The sequence below is a fragment of the Uloborus diversus genome, chromosome 2 (assembly GCF_026930045.1).
Source record: "Uloborus diversus isolate 005 chromosome 2, Udiv.v.3.1, whole genome shotgun sequence".
Taxonomy (NCBI): Eukaryota; Metazoa; Arthropoda; class Arachnida; order Araneae; family Uloboridae; genus Uloborus; species Uloborus diversus.
Window position 1 is genome coordinate 109143682 of NC_072732.1, and position 15788 is coordinate 109159469.

General features: G+C 34.6%; 1 protein-coding gene across 1 annotated transcript in view; it reads right to left on the reverse strand.

Annotated features, from left to right (window-relative positions):
• Nucleotides 1–1841: 1841 nt before the first annotated feature.
• LOC129217229 (uncharacterized) overlaps nucleotides 1842–15788 on the reverse strand; it is a 30745-nt gene continuing 16798 nt past the window's right edge. Inside the window, exons 6-8 of the mRNA XM_054851502.1 lie at nucleotides 9744–9925; nucleotides 5751–5856; nucleotides 1842–2529 (exon numbers count right to left, since the gene is read on the reverse strand). Of these exons, the coding sequence (XP_054707477.1) occupies nucleotides 1929–2529; nucleotides 5751–5856; nucleotides 9744–9925 (889 nt within the window). The 3' untranslated portion in view covers nucleotides 1842–1928. The remainder of the gene's footprint in view (nucleotides 2530–5750; nucleotides 5857–9743; nucleotides 9926–15788) is intronic.

Below are 15788 nucleotides of genomic sequence, written 5' to 3' on the forward strand. Positions count from 1 at the left end.
ACTTCGCACAATTAAAAATTTTAAATGTAATTTTCAAAAAAAAAAGTAAGGGTAAGCTTATGATTGCAAAACGTCTTGTTTTTGAAAGAAATGTCTGCAAGTGGCAATGAATTAAAATAAAACATTGCAAATGAGAAGCAACAAATAAAAGAAAAAATATATATATATTTAGTAATGAGAGCTTGAAGCAAATAAGTAATATGACTCTGATTTTTTTTTTTTTTGCAACTGTCATTATATGAAATATAGGAACAGAAATCGGTGATAAAAATGTATATAATGAAGCAAAGATTAAGCCTTAGTTCTAAATAGGAAAGAAAAACATATTTATTTAGGAAACTTTCTACTATAACCAGATGAAGGCAAAATGTTTCGAATTCTGAAAAGTCGAGATAAGAAACTAGATTCTTAAAGAGTCTAGTTTAAAGCAGCAAATACAGTGCAGTTTATAAATATCTTGTATATAAAAATTACATTACAAAAGTTCAAACAAAATAAAGTAAAAAGGAATAAAACACATAAATGGAGGGAATAAATAGAGAAAAAATGGAGGGAAATGCCGAATCCGCTTTAAATTTATTATTCGGATCACTACAGTCTGATTGACCAACTCAGAAATCAAGGATGTTTTTTTTTTTTTCTATTTTCCTAACGCTACCTTAATAAGATAAAATTTAAGTCAAGATCTCAAAAACGTCCGGTATTGCTTCACTCTTAAAGTTTGAGTGCACATCACACGATTGTGCAGAAGGGTTCTCTAATTTTATTAAGAAAGATTTTGTTTATTAGCAATATTTTAATTTTAAAATTAATTACTTTCTTAAAAAAGTAAATTGTACCGTTGACTTCACATCTAGGAGTCGTTGTGGACGGATTTAAGAATTACGGATTTTCGGCATCCCTTAATATGTAAGTTTGGAGTTTTTAAAATTTCGAACAAAGAATAAAAAGTCCAAACTACACTGTTCTAATACTAAAACAAATTCCTCAAGTTTAAACGCATATATTATTCTCAGTCTGTTGTTTAAACTAATTCACAGGCTTTTTTAATCTCCTCCGTAAGATGAAACTAGATGAGTTTTTGTAGAATAAAAAATGCTCTTTCTAAATAGGAGATAAAAGTTAGCACTTATTTTGTTGCAGTGCAAGACTATGAGTGCTTAAAATCTCCCCTACTATATTTTCAGAGCCATTGCTAGTTTAAAAGCACGGACAGAAAGTCTTAAGTGCTTGTGAGTGTAAAATAGGTTATAATACGCATCACATATAAAAATTATGATTTTTGGTTAACTTTGAAGCCTTAAAAAAAAAAAACCCTCTTGTGTACCACCTCAAAACTTTCACGGACTTCTTACCGTAATAAAAAAAATTGAAAATCAGACGAAAATATTGGATTTCAGACGCAAAATTCGCATTACAGTTATCAAACTGGTGTTAATTAAGGTTTGATCGCCATATTGTTTAATAAATTAAGCCCTTTTTTTTGCCATGCTCCTCAATCGTAGTGTATTTAAATTACGGGTACCATAGCTCGCACAGTCAGTAGATGAAATTGTGGCTTAGAATTAGAATATTTATTTGTTCTATGATGACCTAAGACACTTTCAGGAAAAGCATTTGATTTTTGAGATGGTCAGGTGAAAACAGTTCTGAAAATTGAACCACTTGATGTGAAATGATCAACAATGAGCACTTTTGACAAAATAATACACAACAATAAACAAATTCTAGTTTTGAAGCTCGATGTAAAAAAGGAACATTTTTTTACAAAAACAAATATTTAAAAATAAAAATGAGCAAAAAAAAAAAAAAAACAAAAGTTTAAATTTTCCGAACATTTCCCCACTAACGGTGAGAAAATCTGCAGCCTACAGCTGCAGTTTGGTACTTTTGCCTCTTCTCAAGGCTATTTTTTTACAATGAAAATTTCAATGGAAAATTGTAATTGATAAGAGCAAAAGAAATAGTATTAAGTCCACTTTGACTTTTACACAGGGAGATGGAATTGTTCTGCGACTAACGAGTTCTCCATGAGGAACATTGGACACTGAAGTAGAAGTAAATATTGTATTTTCTCGTTCAGTTTTCGTTCCGGTTCCCTGCTTCGATGGGAAAGTTATTCTAATTGTTCCTTCAGCCTTTTTTTCTTCTCTTTCATCTTCGTTCAAAGCGAAAGCTGTACTTGAGAGCACTGTATCAGCAATGAGGGGTTGGGAAGCATTCTCGTGGATCGTCTGGACATACTTTGTGACCGGAGTACTCACGTTTTCCTTTTCCCACGGACCTGCTGCTAATATTCCGAACGAAAGCAAACTCGCCTCTTGGGTAGGTGTTTCAACTGAATCGGCGATGTTGCTATGTTCTAAGTTAAAATCATTTTCACCATTTTTATCTTTAGGACATTCCTCAACGCTGTCACACTTATCTTCACCGAGAGAAAGCACACTTCGAAAAAAGGAAACACTGGTCAAATGGGAAACGCATTCATCCGAATCTCTGGTCATACACTTTATGAGATCGCCATATTCACTGGAAAAAAAAAAGGCTTGAGAATTAAGTTTTTCCTTCCGAAATATAGCTAAGATGATTCTATGAAAATAAAACTATTTGTGTGCTAAAGCTTCTTTTAATTTCTCCCATTAATATCTCTTTATAGAATGTTAGTTGTTTTCCTCAATAATTTAAAAGCAAGAAATGAAATGCAGGCACTTCGAAAAGGTATGAAGTAGAGGTGCGACATCGATGGCAAAACATCGATGTTTCAAGACATCGATGTTCGAAATTAAAACATCAATGGTATTGATACATCGACTAAAAAGATCGATGTTTTGAAACATCGATCTTTTTATCAATATATAAAGTACATTTTTGAGTGTACAACACTACAGACTTAAATACATGATAATCTCTAACAAATGTTTCTTAGTCGATCAGTAAATTCTTTTTTTGGCATTGCGTCAATTCATTTAATTTAGCTATTTTTTCAGAAATTTCCAAGTAAAGTCAATATTAAATTATATTCATATATTCTCTAACCAATTACGTACAACACCACATTTCGCAAGTGAAGAGAAAAAATAAACAAATCAGACCAGAGAAAGCTTTTCTGTCGCCGTTTATGCTTATAATACATTGAAAAAATCCCATGTTTGTTTTGAATGCATTCATTTTATACTCCGTTGAAACTTAAATAGTTTTGGGAAATTTCAGGTAATCTAAACACCGGCAGCAGCGAATTTACTTTCTTTGAATTTTTCTATGCTATTTTCCAAGCAATGGAGCAATGGGGATTCTGAGCCAACTTTGGAGAAACAATTTGAACAGCAAATGTGGTGGTTTTAAGAAGCATTTTGAAATTTGGCGGAGCAGCTCCGTATTTTGCATAAAATTCAATAAAAAAAAACGAAAACCACTTGTCTTGAATTGTTTTTGAGCTTTGATACTCATTTTAAGCACTAGCATAAAAAATAAAAAACAGCTTTAATCACTATGTCATGCTTGAAAACGCTCGACCGGGAAATGCAGAGCAAAATAACTTTTTTGCAGAGCTTAGGAGTTTCGCAATTTTTGCGGAGCAGTTGGCATCTCTGTTTGAGCTTATTTTGCATGGTAGCTGACAGGAGCTCAGCTCCTACATTTTTCAAATTTAGGTGATATAGATGTTTCCGAGAGTTCAATGCTTTTGGGTCAATTTACAGATAACATATTTTTTTTTTTGGTCTTATCTTGAAGATCGATGTTTTGAATCATTGATGTTTTTCAATCGATGTCGCTTCCCTGTAAAAAAAATTATTACAATTTTCAATTAAAATACAAAAACATCAACATCGAAAGAACATCAAACCCAAAACATCGATGTTCCAAAAACATCGAAAGTAAAACATCGATGTTTTAACAAAAAACATCGATGTTTCCAAAACATCGACATCGATGTCGCACCCCTAGTATGAAGAGGAAAAAAATAACAACGGTGATATTAAAGAAATACATTTAATATGTATTTTGCAAGTTCTCTTACACTAACAGTATAACTCAATTTCGTGTTTTTCTTTTATAATTTTCATGACACATAAAATAAACTCCGTTAAAAGTGGACGTCAATTAAAACTAATTTACTTTTAGTTTCGGCTTAAAAATTTTTACATCGCTAGCAGCCCATGAATGAATTTCTTGTAACATCCTCTGTAGGTAAATGCAAGCTCTGACAAAAAAGTTCGGTGAATGGTCCTGTAACATTAACGTAGATGAAATATTAACGAGAGTTACCTTACTGTCCTTCGAAATAGTCACATCCCATAACTATGTACCTCTGATGAGATACATGTCTTAAAAACTTGGCAAAAAGTCTTTTTTTGGGATGGAGTTCAAAAGCCTCGTCTCATTTCCTTGGATGTCAGGAATATTGTCAAATGCAATTTGTTTCTAAGCGAGTTTGACTCGTGGGAATAGGAAGAAATTTGGAGGATGGAGATCTGGCGAGTATGGCTGGTGTTCAATTTGCACTACTTTCTTTTTTGCTAGGAACTGTTTAGACAAACTTTAAATTGATCTTTTGTTCACTCATTTTTTCTTGTTCTCAGTTAAGAACCAAAGCTCAAAACGAGCACTACGTAAAACAAGTCTTAAATGGAACACAAACGACGCTCAACTGAACAACGGTGTGAGGGGAGGGGGGGCAGGTGGTTAATACCTGCCAGTAAGCAAGTGCAGCGTTTTATTTCGCCAGTGTTGCCAGATCAGCCGATCTGACTTCATTCTCTGAACTTTACTGTCAGAAGTTGTACTGTTGGTTCTCTATTTAACGACACTCTATTTTACGATATCCTCAATTTAAAGACGACTTTTCACGGTCCCGCATGCTCCACTGTAGTTTTAGAAGCATTCTATTTAAGGACGCATTCTACTTAAGGACGATTTTTTGTGGTCCCTTGAAAGTCGTTAAATAGAGAACCAACTGTATATCTAATTACGTTGTAAGCAAAGCTAAAGAACAAAGAACTCAATATAACGGCAGTACTAGCAAAGACACCAGTATGATAAAACAGGCCAAAAAACAAATAAGGATATGGACCAGTTAAGTTTGGTTTAGGTCCGTGGCCAATTGCATCCATTGGCGTAATTAAAATTTTACTTCTTACTCCGGAATGCCATGGAAAAAGTGCGAAAAGGAACAAACTCGAACAGGTTTGTTCCTTTCTTCACACATCTTTCGATGGCAACTTAAGTGTTGTTAATTTTGTCAAGCAGTTCGAAATTGCTCGCAGCAAAGTAACACAAGCTCACAGATCATTTCACACTGTTTGAAAAATTCAAGAGTCACCACTGTGTCTACTCTGGAAAGATTCCATCGGACTAGGTTGCTCGAAAGGTAGGAGAACCGAAAGACGAACCTCAGGGCCGCGTGGGGCCCTGAGAAACTGTTCGACTAAGAAGGGAAAGGTATATGGGCTCACAAGAATTGGGCTTCCCCTGTGCATTTTTGCAACGAGGTCTTAGTAGAAATTAGGGAGATAAGCGGGCTCTTTATTCCGTCCTTTCTCTGGGTGGTTAGGAGTCATTGCGTTTCTTGTTAACGAATTAGATGGAGTAATAATAACTCATGCGTTTGCTTCCATCCACTCGCTATCTATCAACCACAGAGTGAATGGATCAACCACTGACCCCAGTTTAACGTTCAAAGATGATGTCAAACATATATTTAGGAACTAAACAAATATTTAGGAACTAAACCGAAGAAAAGCATTACTCACCAACACATATACTTCCTTACAGCATAGGAATCTGTTAGAAATTCTTGCAAACAATTTTTTAAAATCGTCTTCTTGATATCTACACAAGCTGCCATTTTCATGAATTCTAAAGATGGGAATATGTTTTTAATAGTTTTTATTTGGGAACAAAAACTTCCCATCTTGTCATGCAAAAATATCAATAAATCAGTTATTTAATTTAAAACTTTAGAATGAAAAATTGGTAATATTTTTTGTCTTTTCATTCAAGTTTGAAGAGACAGTTGTACATAAATTGATATGAAAATCCAACAATTAGTGTCAAACCTTAATCATTGCAGTCTGTGTGCCAGCAGAGGACTCTCGTGGGACGATAGAAGCTTGTACCACATATGCTGCTGTGCTAAGCACACTTTTTATCAAATTTGAGCTACGATCAACAGGTGGTGCTTTGTGACATATTTACCCCAAACACAATTTTTTTATGGTCAATTGTCAGTGGAAAATGTTTTAAAAAAAATTTGAAAAACTTGCATCCGAATCAAATGCATAGAGGCGCAAAAATTGAAACGGCACAATTTCTCATTTTGAACTCAGCTGCTGATACGATTTTGCGCTTAGCACGGTAGTCTGAGGAAATGAGAAGAAATTTAAAGCAGTAAGAGGAGACTTTCTCCAAATAGGCGTGGGCTAACAAAAATGAAAAAGTTGGCCTGAACTTGAACCAAACAGTATTGCTACATAGTGAAGCTTTACCTTGTAAAATAAAACCCACCTAAGCACACAAACTTCACTGGCCTGCAAAAATTTTCTCAAGTTTTTACTGTATATGGGTCAAAAGAGGTTGAAAAACGCTGATCTGAAGACTGATTATACATTTTTTAAGCACTGAACCAAAGGATTTCATACGGCAATTGTCAGTCTTTTTCGCCAAGCAGTTGCGGATCTAGGAGGGAGCAAGCTGGTCCCTTGTCCCGAGTGGCAACTTGTGTGTGTGGGGGGGGGGGGGAGTAAATTTACCAAATTTTTGTATTTATTTTTAGTGAAAACTCGATATAAAAACTTGAAGGAAGATGGATTATGGCGGCAATTTCAAGATTTACCTCATCTCGGAAAAATCGTAGATCCGGCACTGTTGCCAAGTTGGGAAATTTCTAGCTTTTGCCCCACATGCAATTTTTCAAACTGACAATCTAAGAGGTCTTTACGACGCGGGTAGATTATAACAGGTTATTGCACAAATTCCCACCTTAATTGGCGGTACTACAACGGGGTCGTTTCCGAAATTTTAAAAGTTTTTTTCTGAAAAAGCATGCTTAAAAACACAGAATTTGACCAATTTTAAATAATTTGACAAAGTTTACTATTTTTATAAAATTATTTAAATCGGTGCGCAGACTCAACTTTGTTTTTACGCTTTTGCGCATGACATCACAAATGATGAACTGCCATTCGCGCATAGCGCAATGTTTAATTCGCTTCATTATTCATATGCAGGCCGAGGACTGCTGATGGCCTTTGAAAAAAGTGAGAAAGGTGACAAATTTGAAAACAAAGGTGACTAAAAGGTAACCAAAAGCAGAAAAGGATTATCCCTTTTTATTGACTTTTACCAAAATAGCCTATATGCTTTTTGTAAAGATTTCTACAGTTTCACTTTCAATAGATGTTTTAATTTTTTCCATTTTCTTACTTTCTTCTTCACAATCCTTTCTTTTTTGCTCTTCTTTTTGCTTATGTTTCAATTCCAATTCTTTTTTCCTTTTACATTCCTCCATGTCTGTTGTATAATTTGTGTGTGCTTGTTGTGCACATTTAATCATTTCTGGACCAATTGGTAAAGAAAGCAAATGAGGATATTCTTTTACAGCGTCTTTAACTATAAGTATGCTGTTTAAAAATCTTTCAGTCCTTGCTGTCTTATTTTTACCAAAAAGGTACTTTGAAATGGAAAATAGTCTTTCAATGTCAGCATTACCATGTGATAATGCAAGTGAAGCTTTTATCACCTTAGAAACATTAGGAAACTTTAGATCATTGGAAGTTGAGTCCTTTTTTGAAATGTGCTGCTGCCAGTAGATATCAATGGTTTTGTTTTCGGATGCTTCATCATCCTTTTCCAGCTGCAAAAGTTTCCATTCATCTTGCAACCTATCGAGTGGAACATTAAAAGGCATGATTTTGGCAACCTTTATCAAATCCTTACAGCTTCTAATTTTACTTCGCTCTTTTGGATCCAAAAATTTAAAACTTTTCAGTAACCCGTTTGATATGCAACTTTTTTTCTTTTACATACTTGCCTGCAGTCACACAATGCTTTTTAACAGCTCTTAAAAACATAACCTTTTCATTTTCTTTCAGTTTTGACAGTTCATCTGTCACCTCTCCACTAACAACGAGATCTTCAAGAGGTAGTCTGTTACCAACTGCAAACAGTTCATCCGTGTCTACGTTTGAAAAATCAACTTTCTTTATGACTGAGGCTTTTATAACCCGAGCCATAAAAGTCTGAACAATGCCCTCTATTTCTTGGTACAATTTATGTATCATAAACGCTTGGCATTGAAAGCGTTTCGTGAACTGCATAAACTAATCAGCAGATGAAAAGATAAAATGCAGCTCAGCTTTTATAGAAGGTCTTTTTAAAACATTTGCAACAGCTTTATATGACCTGCATTGCATAGCTGAATTCTTTTTTAAAGGCACATGTTTAAAAACATAATACTCAAGAGCATCCCACTGTTCCAGTAGTCTGTTTGCTGTAGGTCCAAGGGTAAGCCAATAGGTAGTTGTGTGTTTCAGGAACTTGTGATGAGGTGTATTTAGTTGAGCTTGCACTTCTTCGAAGTCCTCCTAACGGGAAGGCCAACCATCAAAATAGCTATAAGTACTAAGAAGTTCAGATGCTTCTTCACCTAAATACTGCAATGCTTTGACATACGTATTATGCATTTTATGAATACTGCAAGTACCAATATTTATTAGGCTTTTTTCTCGTGTCTCAAGGATAATAGTGTCAAACAACCTAAAAACCTTTTTATTAACATAAGGACCATCCAAAGGAAAGCATAAGACATTTATTCATGGATAATTAATCTCGGTAAGTGCTTCACATAGCTTCTCAATCAAAATTTCACCAACTGCCTTGCCCAAGAAGAAAGTTTTGAGATGCCTTGTTGTGATGCAACACTGGCTTTCAGACCAATATTTTATTGTTCGTTGCAGTTCTTTTTTTGTCTTTGACATTGGTAGTTTCATCAAAGCTCTAAGTATAATAGGATAAACATGCTTCTTTTAACATACATTCCCGAAAATAAGGAGCAAGTCCATCTGTAGAAGGGATGGAAAGACTGGTTCTGCTCATAGGCTGCAATTGCAAGCGATAAAAAAATTCCCTGATTTCCCGGTTGCATAACTATTTTTCTTAAACAAGGTGGGGGGGGGGGAGGCATATTTAAGGCTATTTTTTTAATCAATTTCACTGTTAAAGCTATCATTCATATACTTTTCAAAGCTTTAATTATTCAAAAAAAAAAAAATTCTAAGATGCATTTCAAGAAAGGTGACAAAAGTTGCAAAAGGTGACTAAAAGTAACCAAATTTTCAAAAGGTGACTAAAGGTGAGAAAGGTGACTGACTCCTCGGCCTGCATATGTAGTGGCAACGATATGGTTGATAGCAAGCGTAGAGAGCAGTATTTAATTCGCTTCTGAATTACCATAACGTGGAAAGACGGTAAGACAGCAAGCGTAAGCATTCAGCGCGCCAGTGGATTACGCGCCTAAGTTCATCATTTGTGACGTCATAAAGACAACGCCTTGGTTGAAAAATCGGACATTAAAAAAAATAATTAAAAAATAACTGTCGGGAAAATGAAAGTATTACTTGGGTCCATGTTATTTAGTTTGCTTATTCCATCGACTTCAAGGATTAAAAGTAGTACTTTTGACCGAAGGAAACAACGCCTTATCGTAAACTCGTTGAAGAGAATATGCAATTGATTATGTACTTAACTGTTTCCTAGTTTGTTATACGTATGCAAACTTGAAAGAGCCCCAGAAGATACTTCTTGACATGTACTCTCAACTTCACTCTTTAAAGCTGTGTTAAAAATCTCATCCATGGCATCTGCTGTTGTTTCTCCACATTTTTCGAAAAGTGTTTCTTGAGGGCAGTTTAGAATAGCTGTCGCTTTTCTACAATAAAAATGAATGCAATTCTGGCATATGTTTTACAATTTTAAACATTAAAAAGTCAAACATAAGTGTCAATGAGAAAATTAAAATTAAAAGTAAAGTTGTCGTTAATCATCTAATTACATGATCTGGATTTGTTTTGACTTCCTCATTTCTAAAACGTGATTATACATCATTGGTGTTCAATAAACCCTTAATTTCAAGTTATTTTTTTTAGAATAAATGAAATACAGCAGTCTTGAGCTAAAAAGTATAAAATGCTTCACTCTTTGTTTACTTCGAATTACAAAATAAAAAGCAGGTTCTTTTCATCGTTTATTAAAATTAAAAAGTTAAATGTATAGAACTAAACATTCCTTCTTGTTAAAAGTTTTGTTTGATGTTAGATAAAAAAAGAAGAAAAACATTCGTTTCAACAACACATCTAACATTTAAGTTCCTTTAATAAAAATGGATTTTTAAAGAAAGAATTTTGAAATTAAGATCTCAATTTTTTTTTTCTGTTTAAGACACATAAATGATTGGTATATATTGCCTTGCCTTTGCACATTTATATTGACGTTTTAATACAGAACCCTGCGATATACCCTGCTGCGGTAATGCGTACTAGTCGACCCGTGCGGAACTCCGCACTGTGCTTTGAATCGTTTCATAAGGCATTTCGCTCTTTAAAATTTTAAAAGGAAGAACATTATGAAGAAGAACCGAAAAAAAGTAAGCGCAGAAGAGAAAGCATATAATTTAAAGACATCAGTAAAAAAAAACCTCGTTAAATACAATGTTGTGATAATTTGATCATCGCTCACCTTTTGGTTGTACGTATTTTCAATGCAAACATAAATACCATTGAAAGTGTGGCTGAGTGACTCGTGAAAAAGAAGTAAATTTGCATATGAAAAAACAGGTTGTGGCAAATACAGTCCTGCCCATGTGAGCATCTGACGGAAAAAAAGAAACAATAAAGACATATTTATTAGCACAGATTCAAACTGGCGACATTCTCCTTAACAGCAAGGCACCCCAACAAATCTAGCAATTGCGCCTTCCTTTTCTAATGCTATTCATTGAAAGAATGCGTAATAAAAACAGCAAAAAAGCTTTCGCCGGAAAAAAAATAATATTATGAACCCTATGTTTTGTCATTAGCCAGCATGATACGATTTAAAATTATTCGTAAAACATGGAATTTGATTAAAGAATGAGGAAGGTCTCACGTAGCGATTGAAACAAACATTTTAGAGAAGTAATAAATTCGATTGAAAATAGTGTTTTTTTTTTTTTTTTTTTGGATATTGAACAATATCCCACAGCAGGCTGCTTTAACCGTTACAGCTTAAATGCCCGCACACATTTTTCTTTTAATCGAAGCACTTACAATTCATAACCAAAACCAGTTGAACTGAGTCCGTTTTTTAAGTGTAATCTTTCGAACGCAGAAAAAAAATGTTTTTTTTTTTATTTTTCAGCAGAAAGCATAGGAGTAGAAAATGATTTCTTACTAATGAAGTTGATAATAATTTTAATGGTTTATATCGTATTCGCGCGAATGAAAAAAATTAAAGGTTTACTGGGTGAAACTCGTAGTTTTAATTTGGCGTAGTATTTTTTCATTTGCACAAAAGGTCGAACACTGTTATTAGAAACATCTACATTTCAGCATACAATGAAAATGTTTTTCTGCACAAAAAGGATTTCCTTGAGGTAAATCTAATACTTTTTTATGCTTACATTGTGCTGAGTGGTCTGGATGAAGTCAAACCATAAAAGGAAGAACACCCTCGATTAACAGTCAACTTATCCGAATGATAACTGTAGCCTGCATAAAGGAGTCGAAACACCGAGTAGCATTCCCATTGCATTTATTTTATTCCGTGTGCTATCTGCTGTATGTTATGAGTACATGTAATGTGTAATATTAATCAAAATTTGCTATTATGTCGGACAGCTCGAGCTTGCCCGAAGTTCAGTTAGTTTACAGCTGAACGCTCTATCGAAAAAAAAACTTATCAATTTAACCGAACAACTAAGTCCAGTGCTTTTAAGCTTTATAAAAAAAAAGAAAAGAAAACACACACATGCACGCACACACAGGTTATTATTATTATTTTTTTTTGCCAAAAGCGACGTAAAAAATTGGAAAATTGTATTAGAAATTTGCTTTAAAAAAAAATCTGCATAAGAACTTCAGGCTGCATCAAGGTTTTGAAACAGCAAGAGGCGTTTCCGAAAATTTGGTTTTTTGACCGTAAGTGTATTTTTCGTCATTAGCCAGCCTGATAAGTTTTAAAATGAGAGGGGAATAATACATAGGATAAGATATTGAAGCGAAATGTTTTTATTTTTGAAATTTTTTACAATTTGTTACCACAGGCTGCTTGAACTGTTATGACTTAGATGGCAGCACGTGTTCATCATTTAACAGCACGGTTAAAATACAAAATAATTTGAACTAAGTTCCTTTTTAAGCGTAGCTTTTCGAATGTAGTAAAAATGTGATAGGCTATGTGTTTTTTACAAAAAGAAGAAAAAAAAAGTAGTTTACCCTTCAAATTGAGGTAGCAATTTTTTTATTTGTACAAAGAGTCAAAAACTCATTAGAAGAATCTAGATTTCAATATACGATTTATTATATTTTTCTGAACAAAAAATTCCATTGTAGTCTGAAATCTTGAACCTGATACTTATATTTTTGCTTACATTATGCTTTAAATTTCTTACTGGAGCCAAAACTTTAAAAACAAACAAAAAAAAGTCTTACAATTTAGAAGTAATTTAGCACAATGTTAGATCAAGTTTTCATAACAGCAAGGAGCGTTTCCTTCTCATGTATTCTATTCCCTCATATTTGTTATTCACTTTATTAAGTGTTCATGCAATGCAAGACATTTCTCTATTTTTTTTTGATGCAGATTGTCCGGACGTGGGCCCGAACACGCATTCTCCTGGTTACCAGTCGAACGCTCTGCCGATCAAGCTATTCAGCTCTGTCGGTCATCGTGCAAGTTAAAGTTATAAATTTAACCGAAAACCTCATTCTGGTTCTTTAAAACAGGTTTTTTTGGCAGAAATTTTTTTTTAGACCGTGGGTCTATTTTTCGTCAGTAGCCAGCACGATAAGCTTTAAAATAAGGTGTAAATCAAAGAAATCGATCAAGAATTGAGGAAAATCTCGCGTAGAAACCAAAAACAGGCTACAGAAATAATATATAAGGATGCCTATTTTACACTTCACACATTTGTGAGGTATTGCTGAAACATAGCTTGTATTCACAAAACTCGTAACTTACTACTGTCTGTTCTCGAACTCCGCGACTAGCAGCTCCGAACGGCTCCAATCGAAAAAGGGGTGATGGTTTAAAGGAAACGCACTTCCCGATGCATTCAGTTTTTGCTTGCTCGTTACTTTCCTTCTTGCTATCACCCTTGTTTTGATAAAATCAGAAGAGACCTGACGCATGCGCAAATTCGAGGAAGGTTTCGCGTTAAAAGATAGGACAGTAATTGGTTTTGGTGCTATTGATGGAAAAGTATTTTATTGATTGCAAGTAGTGATGGGAACATTAGAAGGGTCTACTTATGGTTTTTAATTTGTAAGAATAAATTCTGATGATAAATAATACGATAATTTTGTGAAAATCAAAATAAACAGCCGTGCAGAAAGGCTTTTGAAAGAAGAAATACGTCTGATTTAAAATTAACCCTCAACAAAAATATGTTTAACAAACATATTGATCCCTCCAGTAACAAACCCATTGATCATCCAGTTATCCATAGCCCTTACCGTAGTATGGCCCGACCGACATAATATAAACACGAACGAAGGAACGGATAAAGACCGCCATTTTAAGGATCATGATAAAATTATAGTGTTTTGGATATGAAAAATTTCTGAAACTCCTTAGGCGTTAATGAAAAACACTAAATAGATCAGAAATAATGAACTAAGTGGGGCATAAACATTACTACTTAATTTCATAAGCAATGAAAGGAAGTAATATTTCAAATATTTGTTTTTACAAATAGTTGAAATGCAATGAAGTGATCACTTCAATCTTTTACATTTTATTCATAAAATATGTAAAAATTGTATGGATAATATCGTCGACGGTTTGTAGGAGGGGGGGGGGGGCATGACCTTCTCCTTGTATTCGCCCCTCTGCACGATCGACACATTAAAAAAAATCTTTTACAGATATATATAAAATTTCAAATAAGTTGAGTGTTGGTATTTCTGAATTATATGAAACAATTATTATATAAACAATTATATTATTAATATTATTTTCTCGAAACAATTATTCAATTGCAATTTTACTAACTTAAATAGCAGTTACAGACATTCATAGCAGTTGGAGGGATACAACATTTTGTACCCCGGCAACGAAAGTGACAAGATTCCAAATTTTAGGGAAACGTAAACTATTGATTTAAAATCGAAATTTAAAGCTCTTTCTTGCCACAAAACTCGCACGAAGTTAGCATACGTAATTGGTAGTATGTGGTGGCGTAAAATGAGATAATCAATAGTGACACATCTTTAAAATTTCATAATTTAAAGGAAGAATTTCGAACTTATGAGTACACTAGTATGCATTGATAATTTAGACAACAAAAACTATCCAATAAACATCACGTCATAATTTTTTGCGCGTATTGTAAAACAGTAGACTCTCTATTCTGAACACTCAAGGGATCGAACAAAAATCATCAGATTATGGGAGTGTTCATTATAGAGGGAGACGGAATCAACGCATATATGCTCCCGGGACCAACAAAATTTGTTCAGAATGTCTGGGTGTTCGCATTACAGAGTGTTTAGATAGAGAGAGTCCACTGTATTAGACTAAAACACTTAAAAAACTACTAGGGTAACGGCACCAGTAACAGACTTGCTTAAGACATCGCTCTCAGGTTAATTCAATTTTCTGAGCCCTTTAATGAATTTAGACTTTTAAAACTATTTTTTTCTCATGCAATTACGTCTCATATAACATTTAGCTGCTTCTGGATCCTCTGAATGAGTTAATTCTGTTCTTATTTACTCAATTTCGAAAAAAGGTCCGACCCCCCAGTAACAGACAACGACAATTCTGATGATACCCAGTAGCCGATGGGGTAAGGAAATGATGAATATAATGTGTGAACAGAATTCCCCTTTTCCCTTGAAAATGTGCAAAAAAACCCTTTTTTTTTAAATCTAAAATTTTATTAAATTCAAATGAACATGACACACCGGCAGACCTCGTGGTGACTGTTCAGAACCTTCCACCACTGCCTTGTAAATACTAACTGGTTCATAAAATTCACTCCAAATAACACTAGATGATTTTAGTAAATTACTGCCTAATAGCCAGGGCTAAGGCAGAAATACATGAAATACACCGCCAGCTCAGTCATTTCAGCAGAGGACAGCAGTTTCGTGCTTATTAGTACTCATCAGCTCAGATGAGTGCTTATAAGCACGGCTGAGCTAAGCCGGGCTGATGAGTGCTAATAAGCACGAAACTGCAGTCCTCGGCTGGAATTGACTGAGCTGGCGGTGTATTTCATGCATTTCTGCCTTAGCCCTGGCTATAGGACGGTAATTTACTCTGAAATCACTTTGCCTTGCCTTCAATATTCGAGCAGTACCGAACCAGTGCTTCGGTCACTCGTCTGGTCAGTGCTAATTCTGTATTGGCTACCAGTTTGTTTGGCACTCTTGGCTTCCTTAAGAGATTTTCCACCCCCAACTCAGTCGCTTCCTAAGCCGGGCTGATGAGTCCTAGTAAGCACGAAACTGCAGTCCTCGGCTGGAACTAACTGAGCTGGTTGTGTATTACAATGTGGTGTGTGAGCAACATTAGATGGTTGCACCGTATCC